This window comes from Myotis lucifugus, unplaced genomic scaffold, assembly GCF_000147115.1.
Source record: "Myotis lucifugus unplaced genomic scaffold, Myoluc2.0 scaffold_0, whole genome shotgun sequence".
Lineage (NCBI taxonomy): Eukaryota > Metazoa > Chordata > Mammalia > Chiroptera > Vespertilionidae > Myotis > Myotis lucifugus.
In genome coordinates, this window is record NW_005871048.1 from 43,381,959 (window position 1) to 43,396,263 (window position 14,305).

Consider the following 14,305-nt stretch of genomic DNA (forward strand, 5'->3'; position numbering starts at 1 on the left):
ACTCTCTGACCTTCCAGAGCCATTGCTTTATTAGTGAGGAGGAAACAGGAAAAAATTACTCTATAAAGAGCTACACTGCACCCTCAGATGGAGTGTCAAATGCAGACTTTTTATAATTGATGATTATATTAATTTACTACATGAGAGATGAGAGTGGACCACGTTTATCAGACATATTCACCATTAAGTTGAAGTCAGGGAATTTAACAGCATTAGACTTGAATTTGAGAAATGTCACAATTAGATGTTCATGTAAAAAAAACTGACAGTTCAGCCTAAATTACGTTCAAGGGAAAATGTAATCCTAGGCTACCATGGATGCTGCCTCCGAGAAATGAAAATGGTCCACAAAGACGAAATGGAGAGTTCCAAGTGGACAAATCACAGCGGGACTACAATGTGAAGATTTCAGTAACATTTACCTGTCATTTCTGTGACCATGATTGGAGTACAATTGAATCAAGAATGTTTTAAGAGAAAGAAGCAAAATAAGATGTTTGTAAATATACCAGAGAGAAGAATTAGGGGGAGAATTAAGGGAAATATACCAGGGGAGAATTAAGTCATATATTCTTTAAAAGTATTTTTAAACCATTGAAATGTTCAAGATTTAAGAAGAAGACAATTATAGTAACATGCTTCTAAAGATATCCAACTGTCAAATAAAAGGACACAGGTGGTCCTGTTTTCTTTGGCTACTTATGACAGACTTAAAAACCAATGCCTGTACTTTATTAAACACCTCCAATTTTTAAAAGCAAGAAAAGGCTATGATTTTAAAAGGATTATTCAGTACATTTAATAGCAATTATCATAAACTAGTCTCTGGAAAGAGTAAGGGACAGAATTTCCCCCACCATGATTTTGTTTTGTGATTCATTAACTCTCCTTTCCCTCAGGTATCGATGAACTTATTTCAGATGAATGAACAATTCCAAGAGGAGTCATGTTCTTATTAGTTCTGAAGCATAAATCACATTTGCTTATTCCAGAAAACACACAACCAGAAAGACGTTTAAACAAAAATGTGCTCGGGACCTTGTGCATCACGGACCAGAAATAATTTATGTCTCATAAAGTTCCCTAAGTTGTCCGTGTCTATTTACTCAAATGGAGCACACAGGACCATTGCATTTTTATTACCATGACAACCGCACATCAGAAGTTACTATAGATGCTATATATAGTACTTCAGAGAGAATGCCCCTTTCTTCAAGAAAGCTATCTCAAAAGTGCAATTTGGATCCCACTAACAATGTTGTCTTTTCTTTGCAGTAGCTACCAATAAAATGTTATCTGAAGACAAGATGATATTCTTGCCAAAACAACAAGGCTTTTTGGGAAAAAAAAAGCTTTTTCTTTGTGGGTGGAAATCTCAGTGTTCTGCTAAATGAAAAACTAAGAAGGGGAAAACATCTGATGGGAACACGGGATACAAAGAGATGTGCAAAAAAACCAAAACATCTCAACACCACTCACAAAAATTTAGATTAATATGGTGAACAACAAAGAAAGAATGAAAAGTTCTCATATCAACCTGGCTGCTATAACTGTAAGAAAAGGAAGCAGATTTCTTTGTTCAATTGGTATAGTCACCTGGGTGATGCATTTTATATTCTAGTTGAAGTTGGACTAAGCTAATATAATGTAACCAACTAAAGTTCTCTCCAGAAAGAGTTCTGAACATAACTAGTAGGTTGCTCTGCCCACTGGCGCTCAACAAGTGCCTTTTGACCTGAACTCAGCAGGCAGGTCTGTTCCAGTCATTTGCCTGTGGAAATATATCCTGATATTTAACCTGGTAAATAACAACAAGGCAAGTAGGAGACACACATGGCTTTATTCAGGGCTTATAAGCCCGAGAGTGAAAGCAATTTATAAAGAATAAGTCTCCACAACTTCTGGGAAAGGCAGAACAATGTTATTCTTCCCATCAAGGAAAAAAAGTTAAGTAACTCCACGATCAGATGGACTGTAGTTAGCAGTACTGTAGTTAGCAAAGTAAACATGTGTTTCCTTGCTTTGGACAAAATCAACTATACTACAATGCTTATTTTCATCCTTTTGTTTTAACTTGATATTAAAAAAATTAACTAGATGAATTTACTCTCAAATAAGTATTAGATAATTTGGAAAGTGTGTCCATCATACTTTTGAGTCTGAAATTAAAGTATGACATTACAGAGGATGTCTACAGGGGGAGTATTATTTATCACGTGGTTTAAGATCAGAAACGATTAATCATCTGATCTTCATCCCTATACCCAAGAGTAAGTTGAAAAACAGGGCAATCTCTCCTCTGTTGGACCAAATACACAAAATAATAAAATGTGGAAGTCTCGGAACGGCATTACTTTTTAGGCTCAGAAATTTATACCGAATGGAAGCCAATGGAGGACCCGGAGAGGGATTTCCATGTTTTCTAAATGAAACTGAGCTTTAAAATGCAAGAGACAGACCCTAGGTAAATAAAAATATGCCAACTGGAGTTTTCACAGCAAACACGGGTTCTATTTACTTGAATAAAAGTTTAAAAAGATGATCACTCATATCCTGTCTAAATTAATACTTTCTGAAGAGTGTGGAGAGAGTTCCATCTGGAAATTCATGCAAAATGAACTAGAGGTCTCCCATGATAATCTTCTGTCACGGTTTATGGTTTATTTGTAAAAAAAATTAGCATGCCTGGGGGTTTGTGTATTTTTTTAATAGCTAAGAAACCAGATTCATCTGTCTTCCAGTCACCCACTTAATTATTAGATTCTCTTCATTTTCATAAATCTGGCAGGATTAAGAGGCTATGATTTCTGTCATGTTTAAATGCATGCTGTAATGAGATTGCATTTTTCTTATTACTTAAAATAATTAAATGCATTCTCTTTAAGAAGAAAGAGAGAGAGATGTGTGTTTTAAAGACTATGGTGGGTTCCTGTTTGTCAATTTCTAAAAGTTTTTTTTGTTTTCATTGATAAGAGTAGCACCACCATGAATTAATAGTCACTGGGCAAACGCAGGCCTTGTGGGACCAGTTTATTTCCCTATTTTCTTTACAGTGCTTAAAACAAGGAGCTCAAAGAGGAAAAGCTGGAACTAGAGGAAATCAGGGGATGGGTCTCAGCAAGTTCTGGGAGATCATGTCTTAATTCCTCCGTGTTCTCCTCATGGTGGAGGGCCGAGACCTCACACATGAACATTTAAACACACGGGAGGGGGGGGGGGCAATGTTTACAAGGGAATCTTAATTACAGAGAAGTCTGAAAATACTGCAAATAGATCCTCTCCTCTGGATTCAGGAATATAAAATGCACTACATGCTGACAAATGGCAGTGAGGACACTGCAGTTTGCCAGTCAGTAACAAGTATTAAAACAAATCTATTCTTTAACTTACTATGTGTCTTTTAGTGCTACTTTAATCCACTTCAAGGTATAACTAGATCTCTGAGGAAAATTCAGCAAATATCTAGGACATTCAGACCATCAACTGAATTTATCCTGAATATTCAGAGGCCTCCGTGAAAGGGCATTTTGTTTTCTGTGTGTTATTTCTGGGCAGGAAAGGACAGGGTATGTATGTGAGAGGGACGATCGGGCCAGGAAGGTGGAGATTTGAATCCGACAGGGTAAAGTACACTAATTCCGTAGACAGACACAGGAAAGGTGGCTGGGTAGCTTGGCGAAATCATAATAGAAGATCTGGCCCTGAAAAGTTTCTATATGAGATTATATGCCCCGCTGTCCTTGGAGGGCAACATTGCTCTTGATTCAACGACCCAGATATGAGGCAGATATCCTCGATATTGGTGCCCAATTCTAACTACAATAGAAAACATAAACCTTCCTATGGCACCTGCATGGCTTTATCTCAGGGGGATCGATCAAATGATGGCTTGATGATCTCAAGTAAAGGGACATCTTAGAGTTGATACCTTGTGACCCCCCCAAAAGTCATTTTTATTTTTTAAAAAGTGCATTTCAAAAACAACAACAATAAAATGTTGCCCCAGGACACATAGATGAATCAAGTCCTTATACTGTAAGCTCAGAAAATTCACTAAAAATCTGTTGAGCATTAAGCATGTATAAGGCATGTACTAAGCATGGGGGAAAAGATGGAAATGGTCATTTCCTGTTATCGGTGGGAGCCCACCATCGAGTGAAGGACCGAGAGGTAGAGATAACTCTAACACAAGGCAGAAATCATCTCTAAAATGGTTAAAGCAAGAGTTATAACAAAGTTCTGCGATAGCCAATGCTATCTTTGGCCAGGGGAGTTCAGAGAAGGTCCTATAGTATGTAACAGGCAGGACCTCACAAGGCAGAAGGCAAGGGTGCAGGGGGCTCAGGGGAAAGTTGAGGGGAGTGGGAGTGTGGTTCTCTGCATAACATTTTGTTATTCAACTCACAAGAAGTCCTTACCTCCGTGCAAATGAAAAATGGGCTGAGGCACTGGGGGAGAAATTTCTTGGGCTATCTTGAGGGCTATTGCCTGCGGAGAGAAAGAAGGACAAAGTTTACAACATGATCATGTTTTTGTATCATTACCCACATCCAGAATCTTCTTCTCTTTAAGTTTCTGTCCACTTTTGCAAAATGCTTTAGTTTTACCTGCAGCAGGAATCTGGGGGGAGGGGACAGAGTTCCAGCACAGCATTCCAAGTGTACAAGGTATATGAATCACCTCATTCCCCTATATCACCAGCCAGCAGCCCTCCACATGTTTAATAACCTAAATATTCCAGTCCTACAGAATAACGGACACACGAATGTTTGGGCTTCCACCCTCCCAGATGTGCTAGCATTTCAAACAGCAGGATGGATGCGGAAGCGTCTGCTTCAAGGGGGCCGGGTGGGATGGACTTTCTATTTTAGAGAGGGAGCCTTAGTGGCTTTAATTTGTAGTAAACAGAATAAAAGTCTGAGTTCTGGAAAATAAATCCTCATATCCCCTAGTACATATTTTAAAGGTGGATGGATATGTTAGAACTAGTCATAAATACTGCATCCAGGCCTATGTCTCAAATAGCCCAGGTTGATCTCAGCATGGCCAAAGTGGCCCGGTAGGATTCGCCCTTTTCAATACTTTCTTCAACAGAGGCCTCTGCTCCTAAGCAGCTGGGCTGTAACTGGCCAGGCAGGTTTTAAAAGCCACAGTCACACACAGGCTGACAGGAGGCCTCCTCAAGACCTTCTGGGGGGACAGAGCACAGACGGACGGCTCACTCTAAGGAGGACAGCTCCGTGGGGGCCGTGAGAACACGCAGCCGGCTGCTGATCACTCAGAAAGCTTGGCAGGCAGCTGGTGTGGGGAAGCCGAGGACACTCCAGACCACCCTGCTCCCCTCCGCATGTTTAATTAGATTGGCAGCATTATCTGAGGACCCGATGGGACTGAGGCTGGTTTCAATAAGGAGGTGAGGAAAGGCTGCAAACTAATCCTGTACGTTCTGGAGACAGGGAAAATAATCAGGAAGGTATTTTTAATCCTTAACAGCAAGCCAGTTGCCACATTACTGGTTTTGCAATCAAAGTGACAACTGTAATTAGGTGTAAGGAATACAAGATTGCATGTTAAAGTCAGTACCTCGTAGTCGTAGAGGTAAACAATTTATTACCTCTGTGCCAAAAGAATAGACCAACACATTAAAGAGGGTAAGTTTACTGTTACCTTAAGGAGTTTTGGATTGGCTACACCTCTACTGAAATTTTTCAATTAACTCAAGGTTGCAAATTTCACAGCGATGCCTTCAACAGATGCCATTAACTTTATGACAGATAGCACAATCAGAGCCATTAACAGGGAAGCTCGGAAAAGCCCATTTCTTTGTGGGTAGAGAGTCCAGAAGCATTTTCCCCTGCTGCAATCAAATTTATCTGCCTTTGCATCTGCTGTTCCTTGGGCCCCTGGAGAATGGATTCTGTTTTTGCCATCCAGCAATCCAGGAATATTTCTGTCCATTTATCTACATGGCTAAATTAAGTGCTTTCAACTTCTCTCAACCGCCTTTGTTCCCCTCGCCCCCCTCCCCAACTTAGGTGGTACATCACTCTTCATATTCCTTAAAAGGTCTCAATAATTTCAGGGTGGCTAAAAAAAAATTTTTTTTTTAAAGAGAAACCAATCTACTGCCAGAAATCTTCATGTAAATTTTGTTTTCCACTCGGGAAAAAATGTTCACTTTGCTCACACCCCATATAGAGCACACTGCCAGTAAATTATTAGGAGAAACAAAATGATTGTTGGAAGCCAAGGCGCTTTCAGAACAATCCCTGCGAGCCTATTCACTCAGAACAAATAATAAGGCCAACGGAACTTGTCGCCAGTTCCTAGCCCTGTGTTCTTTGTAAAGAAAGCACTGTATCTGGAGATTATCTGAGATCAACTACACTAACTACAGAGTGCTTAGTGAATATATTTAAGAGTCGGAAGAAGGGAAAAACAAGGAATTAGCTTAAAACCCTTTTCACTTTTAGAAAGTTTAGTGAGTGGTCCCTAGGAAGCCTTGTAACATTTTATAATACACAGTGACCCATCACTTTGAGAATGAATGGGCAGAGATAGAAATACAGAGGCAAGTTAACTTAAATCTGCTTAAAAAGAAAGAAAGAAAGAAAAACCTTCAGGCTCTGCCTTTCCATCTTGTGCTGCCTTTCTAGTCCTATTCATTGAACATGTTCCTCATTTTCTTCTCATGAACTCCTACACAGCTGTAAAACCTAACCCAAATTCCCACCCCTTCAACTTCAAAACTACACAGCCTTCTGTACTGTCTTACTATTCATAGATCTTTCTTCTTGTTTCATATCAGATTGAAAAACTAAATTGAAATTCTCTCTCTCTCTCTCTCTCTCTCTCTCTCTCTCTCACACACACACACACACACACACACTATTAGAGAAAATGAGGGTGTTGTAAACAGAATACCTGGCAACTCCTTAGGGTCAAGAGACTAGCTTAATTTGAGGGCAGCTAAGAGACGAAATAGAAGGGCTCAGGAAGGGAACAGAAACAACCCAGATGCAGGAGAGACAGGCAGCTCAGCAAGCTGGAGGTAAGAGACGAAATAGAAGGGCTCAGGAAGCAGGGAACTGTCAACTACATGTACTGGTAGTAGCTAGTGGGAAGCCTAAGGAGATGTATGGAGGCAAGAGAGAGATGCTAGGGATTTTAACCTGGCATGACTGCGCTGGGTGGGCGGGCAAGGGAATGGCTGAGGAGCTAGGCTAAGATATGGAAAGACAATAGAAAAATTGTTAGGTGAGCAAACCAAGTATAATTGGTGATAAGCTAGAAATAAGTGATGAAAAAGGTCACAGACTACAAATGACCCTTGTTTCCAATGGGGGTAGATTGGGAGAATGGCTGTCCCACTGACAGAGAATTTTGAGAGAAGTGGGTGGGCGGGTCACAGAAGAAAATGGCAGATGAGTATTGTGCAGATTTTTGTCATTTATTACCAAAAACATTCCTCACATTTCCTTTGGGAGAAATTATAAGGTTAGCAGATCAGGTAGGTAAAAGTCAATCTTTGAAGTCTTTTGTTCTTACTTAAAATAAACATTGATTTCTGTTATCGACTCAGTCTTTGAAGACTCGGGGACACTATTTAGTTATATAGTGATCAAAATAACCGCTAGTTTAGAACAGATCAAATTATAAAGCACACCTTGTATATTCCTATCTCAGAGGTGAGGGCCAGACTGCTGTGGACAAGCACAGAGCTTCCCCGGGGTGAGAAGGCAAGAAGGATCGAAACCAAAGTCCTATACATGACCTTCACTCCTCACAGCACGGCTTTCCGAATTCATCCCCCCATCTGCAGAGCAATACCTGAGAGACCTTCAAATGAAAACTGGTGCCAGTTAATTCTCTGCCCATATGTGCTGCACTTGCTTATAACTCAAATCCTGCTGCTCCCGGGGATTTGCTGCCTCTCGGATGTTTGAGAGCTAGGACACTTTACAGACTGCTGGTACCGCTGCAGATGTTTCTGACCTGGTGAAGAACACCTTAGCAGTGGTCAGGCGGCTGGGTAGGTAATTAACTCTGTGATCCCCAGGGGGAACTAGCGAGGCTAATAAACAAGCATATATCAAAATGGTACTTTACCTAATGGCGCTGCACAGGGTGCCTCATTTTCGAGGCAGTTATTGTTAAGAAAGTGATTTCCAGATTAATTAAATTGTTTGATTGCTTTGTAATTAGGCTGGAGAAGTCCTGTGTCTTCGCCACAGAGAAACAGGCTGCAAATCTTTTTAAAAGGCATATGCTATACCCACTATAGATTATTAATGCGCTTTTAATAGCTGTCTGCTCGCAAAATGATCGTTTCTGGTTGCCTTGATTTTTCTACCCGGACTGAGGGAATCCAAGAATTAATGATAACTGCCATGTGAAACTCCCAGAGGATCAAAGAGAAGCCCCCACTTGAATCCTTGTTGTTATTATTGACTGATCTGCCTAAATGACTTGCGATGTTTTAAACCTCAACAATGAGTGTTGGAGGTTTTCAGCAACTGGCACTGCTTAAAAACCTGCAGACCTAACTTCACGCATCCAACCACGGATCTTCTTACAGGAGGAATGCCAGTTATGGGGGATCCTCGGGCTGAACAAACTTTCAAAAAAAACAGTTCAAGTCTCCTGAGAAGTTTGCCTCCCAGACCCGGCTGATGCAAGAGTTAGAAATCTTCCTTTCACTTAGACAGCTGTCTCAGAAACTGGCTCCTCTCCAGATGTCATGGCAGGATATTCATTAAACCTGGACAGCTGCTCAGAATCTAAGTGGACACAGGAAAACCTTGACTGGCCTTCAGTGGAACTGTCCCTGGTAAGCTGTGAAGTGTCCACAGCAGGCCAAGGAAGAGAAGCAGGCTTATCTGCCTGGGTTTTCAGGTAGAGCGGATCACACACAATGAACCAAAGCTTTCTAAACTCCGGGCTCTCGGAACCTCTTCGGTTTTGAGGACTAAGCAAAAGGGTAGATAGTGAATTAACTGAGATGGGGAAGAATGAGGGAGGATAGGGCTTGGGAGTGTGAGAGAGAATTAAGAGCAAAACTTGAATACCTGGGTAGGCTTTAGTCTTTTACTTAATGGAGGCACCGCCACAAATAATTTCGAATATGCTAAAATGTACTCAGAGTCCACACTGTGTGCAATTATATATAAAAACGTCACATTCGGTTCCAGTTCTCATATGTAACACTTATATTACTTACTTAAACACTTACAAATGGTTATAGTTTTTTTAATTGTACTTGAGAGCATGGAACAGTTTTCCAGCTCACGTTATTTAGTGCCTGACCGAGTTAACAGTCCTAACTGGTTTCAGATGCTCAGACCAGCCAATGGTGCTCGGAAGAGGTTTGCAGAGAAGGACAATTCTATAGGCTAAATACTGAAGTTTGGGTATGGATCATTTCAATCACTCTGTCTCCTGTCACCATCGGTAAAACTAAACGAAATATAATGACATGTGCACTCTATTCTATTTTTATCTTCCTCTCACTAATTTGTAATTCTAAATGCTGGTGAGGGAGAAATTCTGGTTATATGGGTAGACAAACAAAAAGTGTATTTTGATTTCTCAGTGCCTAACCTAGCCCTGTTATGTAGTAAACTAGAAACATATGATTTTTTTTTCTGATTTAATAATTATGTGTTAAGTTCTATTTATGCCCAGAGGTTTGAACTACCTGGTAGAACAGATTAAATAGGCAAACAGGACCCAAAAAAACTAAAAATCTACTGATAAGATGCAGATCTGTACACCATCAACTCTAGACTAATTTTATGAAACCAATTCTGGATCCTAATTCATGTGAAAAAGAAACTTTCTTAAACAGAAGCCCTTAATGTATCAAAACTACTTACTAAAATACTCTCAGTGCACTGTTGTAACACTCTTAACAATTGTGCATGTAAGCTTTCTAAGGAATGGTGATGAAGTTGCAGGGCGGAGAAGATGTAGGGAGTGAGAGAGAGTTCCCCAAACAGGTCAATTTCTATGTCATACAGCTCTCACCGATGCCTGTTGTCTTCATTTCACGAAGCCGTTCCCCTGGAATTTGTGTCCTGTATTTGAAATGCTATGGCATTGACTCGAATCCCTTGGAGATGCGTTATAATGGGTTCTTGAGAAGGTTTGAGCTTTCCGTTGACCTTCCCTTATTACTCTGAATTGGTGTCACATCTCAAGGTGATCCCGGGTAAAGACTGGTGAATGTCAGGAGTGATGAGGAAAGTTGATTTTTAGTTGTATGTTTTTTTCCCATCTACAGTAATTCATCTTCCCAGCAATAGGAAGGAGATTAATTTTAGCCTTTGCTTAAAGTTACCGAGTAGCAGCTGTAAGGTCAAGGAAGGTGAGGTGAGACCATAGCCACTGTAACAGTAGTTTCATGCAATTTTATGAAACTCAATGCAGTCTATTAGTCCAAGATAGTTAATTAGTCTCCAAACTGGATAAAAGATTGAGGTAAAGAATATAACCTGGGGTATGAATGTTATATTTTTCTGTCTTGCATGAAGGGATTTCAATTCTTTACCATAATTAGATACAAAGAATTTCCCTTTTTACCTAGAAGAGGGATGGATGCTACCAGGAAATCGGTTCTCCTCAGAGTGTTTGCTTCAATTGCTGAGTAATTTCTAGTCAAAGGGGAAGTATGTAAGTGAAATGCACATCCACATAACCTGCACAGAATGTAATGTGAATGTATTCTCTATTATAAGCCTCTTCCTTTCAGCTGCTCTTAGTTAAAAAGTGAATAGTAAATGTAAAGCGGTCTCATTTAACACACGCTAAATGTTCCTCTGGCCTCTGCTATAGAGGAATTCTATCTGAAAGAAGCAAGAATGTGTAAGTATTTTTTCTTTTAAATTGTTAATCATTTTTTTCAGTTTCTAACTCCAGAAATACTCGTATGTTCAGATTTATAAAAATAAAAGACACTCAACTCTACAGCTTCATAATAAAATAATATGTAATGTGCCAGGTATCTAACAAGTCTGAATTCTGACTTTCAGCTTCCATAAACCATACAGATCTTGAAAATCCATGGTCTTTCTCCTCTAATGTTTTTGCCTTACTTCCCTCTTCCATTTCCTTAGCTAAATAAACAGTTCCCAATCTGGGGTGCATAGGAGAATCACTCGGGAAGCTTTAAAAACGTTGACGGCCAGGCCCTACTGCACCCTCTTTTAAATGAGGTGGTTCTAAAATGCAGCCAGGGTGGACAGCCATGGCCCTAGGATTTCCTGGTACACTGCAAACCTATTCCAACACTTCCACTTGCCCTTTAGAGCTCTTAACTAGGAAGTCTTGGATTTCCCCTCCTACTTTCCTATTTCCTTCTATAAGACAACTTCCCTCTTCCTTTTGTCTCGGGTATACTAACTAGTTCAATGCCCCTTTCACAGATTCACTGCTCTCTGACTTCCAAGTTTTCTCAAAACAGGACTAAGACATGAGATTCCTTCCCTATCAACCCAAACAAATACCTTCCTACCATGTCGACACTCTGAAAACGTGGCCACCTTTCCACGGGTGTGCTCTTAGCTAAATCAAGTAAGTTATTACAGGTACCCTACCAACCCATATAGCTCCTCTCCTCTAAACTCAATCATTTCCACAATTTCTCCCTTCCTCTAAAACAGGAACATCCTCAACCTAAATTGTATATCATTCCCATGTTCTTGGGTTAAGAGTAAAAGTCTCTATAAAAGAAAAACATGGGAAAGAAAGCATCCATAAATCATAATCTTATTTACAGGTTCACTACCAACTTTAATCATTTGATTATTCAGTTGAAACACCCAGTGTTCCTTTTGTTCAATACCTAAAAATAAATGAATGAGACATTGGATTTGAAACTGCACATCTCATGCTTTCATTTTTTTTTCATAGGCAGAATGCCTATTACTTGGTCCATGTAATAGTAAAACATTTAAAATTATTATGACAGTTAAAATCAGAGCATGGGGTTTCAATTTAACAAGTGATTATTAGAAGCAAACATTAGATCCCTCTAACTATTCTAGTCATTCCTCATTGCAGAAAATATGACTTGCCCTCACCCATGACAGGGACCTGTCCATTTGAGGACTTATTCTATTTAGTTCTATACATGTGTCCATGATATTTTTAGCGCAGGATCCTAAGTAATTGATGGATGGGGTGAAGGAAGCTTGTTTCAACCCTAAGAACAAGCTTCTCTGAGATTCGGTAGGTGCAAATATCAACCTTTGAGAATTACTACCTTAAGGAGCCACAGTTATTAATTACAATGTGTTGAACCCTTCAGAGATGCCGGGGTGTATTCAGGCAGTGTAAAATGTTGTAATTACTCTCTCAAAAAGCAAGACAGGGTCTTTAAGGCTCTCTGAATAAAAAATTAGGTATAATTGGAGCTTTGAAACATAAAGAATATGGAAGATAAAGGTATTCTGATATAGAAACTCTGGCCAACAGTTAGAAAATTGTCTGAATTTTGCTCTTTCCACCTTTTTTTTTTTTTAGCATTTTTGTATATATGGACATTCATATTGTCCATAATTTCGATAGTTTTGTAAGAAGAAATTATAACATTTCTGAACCTCCTGGTGGTCTTCCTTTATTGTGTTTCTTTACTTCCAAATTATTTTTTAAATGCAACCGTATTTTTATAGTACTTTTATGGGTTCTTTTCTTAATTAAGTTTTTTTTAACTATGTGAAACGTTTTGGGTGTAAGCAGTAAAATAGCAGTCTACTTTTTTTCCAAATTGCTAATCGATTGATTCAAGACCTTTATTGGCTTGAATAATCCACATTTTTTCTCCAAATATTTAAGGAACTAATTTGATGCAATTAGGGCAGGGCAGTGATTTGTGGAGAGCATAGAGGATAAAGAACAAACTAGAACTCTGGCCAGTGTGGCTCAGTAGTTGGAACACTGGCCCACATACCAAAGGGTCACAGGCTGGATTCCTGGTCAAGGGCACATACCAGGATTGCAGGTTCGATCCCTGGCCCTGATAGGAGCATGTGCAACCAACCTCTTTCCCCCACCCCCTCTCTCTACCTCCATCCTTCCCACTCTTTCTCTCTTAAAAAAACAAAACAAAACTCAAACTAGAAAAGTCTGAGGACCCCTTGGAAATAAGCTTTAGGGCAGTATTCCAGGTGAGTCATCACCTGGGTGGAACCCTGAGGTCTCTATTTTATCAAATACTCCAGGTGATTCTTAGGCACACTATAGTTTCAGAATTTGAGCTTTAGAATGGTGATTCTTTTTTTTAAAATATATTTTATTGATTTTCTACAGAGAGGAAGAGAGAGGAGCAGAAAGTCAGAAACATCCATCAGCTGCCTCCTGCACGCCCCCTACTTGGGATGTGCCCACAGCCAAGGTACATGCCCTTGACCGGAATCGAACCTGGGACCCTTGAGTCTGCAGGCCAACGCTCTATCCACTGAGCCAAACCGGTTAGGGCAAGAATGGTGATTCTTAATTTTGGCTTCACTTTATAACATAATAGTCTGGGGAACATAAAACAAAACCCAATGGCCAAGTCACACTCCAGTCCAATGAAATCAGAATGGGGTGTGGTGGGGGGCAGGCATCAGTCATTTGTGAAGCTTCACAGGTGATTCCCACGTGCATTCAAGTCTGAGAAAGAATGCTTTAGATTCCGCTAAGAAAGTGAATTTTACCGATTAAGTTGTTCTCTAACTTTCCTATGTATCAGAATCCCCTGGGAAGCTTTTAGAAAGCTATATACTGATGCCAGGCCAGACACTTGATGTTTCTGATTTAATTGGTCTGAGGCCTGAGTTTTGTGTGTGTGTGTGTTTTTTTTAAGTTCCACTGGTGATTCTAATGCACAGCCAGGCTTTAGAACCCATAGTAGGTTCTTAAACCGTAGAGTGCATCAGAATCACCTTGAGGATTAGGCCACGGATTCCTGGGCACCCCCAACAGTGACTTAATCATTAGGTCTGGGTTGGAGCCCGAGAGTTTGTATTTCCAACTGGTCTCCTGCTGCTGCTGCAGGTGGTCTGGCAACCGCACTCTGGGAACCACCACACTCATGTATTCAAGGCAACCCATGGGATGTATTTCTTTAGTTAAAAGACATAATTAAGTGCATGTCTTTAAAAAAATAGCTTCAATAATATGAGGGATTTGATGGAGGTGGCACAGGCAAGGAGAGCAGGCACAGAGAGGGGGCCCTATCTCATTCTACTGCAGAAGCCCCGAGCCAGGGTTGGGGAGAGGAGCCAGGTGCAGAAACGCATCAGAGGCAAAGTCAGACTTAACA

At 40.2% G+C, this 14,305-nt stretch overlaps 1 protein-coding gene across 1 annotated transcript in view; it reads right to left on the reverse strand.

Annotated features, from left to right (window-relative positions):
• The window catches only part of MAST4 (microtubule associated serine/threonine kinase family member 4), a 148,712-nt gene that overhangs the window by 71,897 nt on the left and 62,510 nt on the right, over positions 1-14,305 (reverse strand). The window contains 1 exon segment of the mRNA XM_023751286.1: positions 4,419-4,488. Coding sequence (XP_023607054.1) covers positions 4,419-4,488 — 70 coding nt within the window.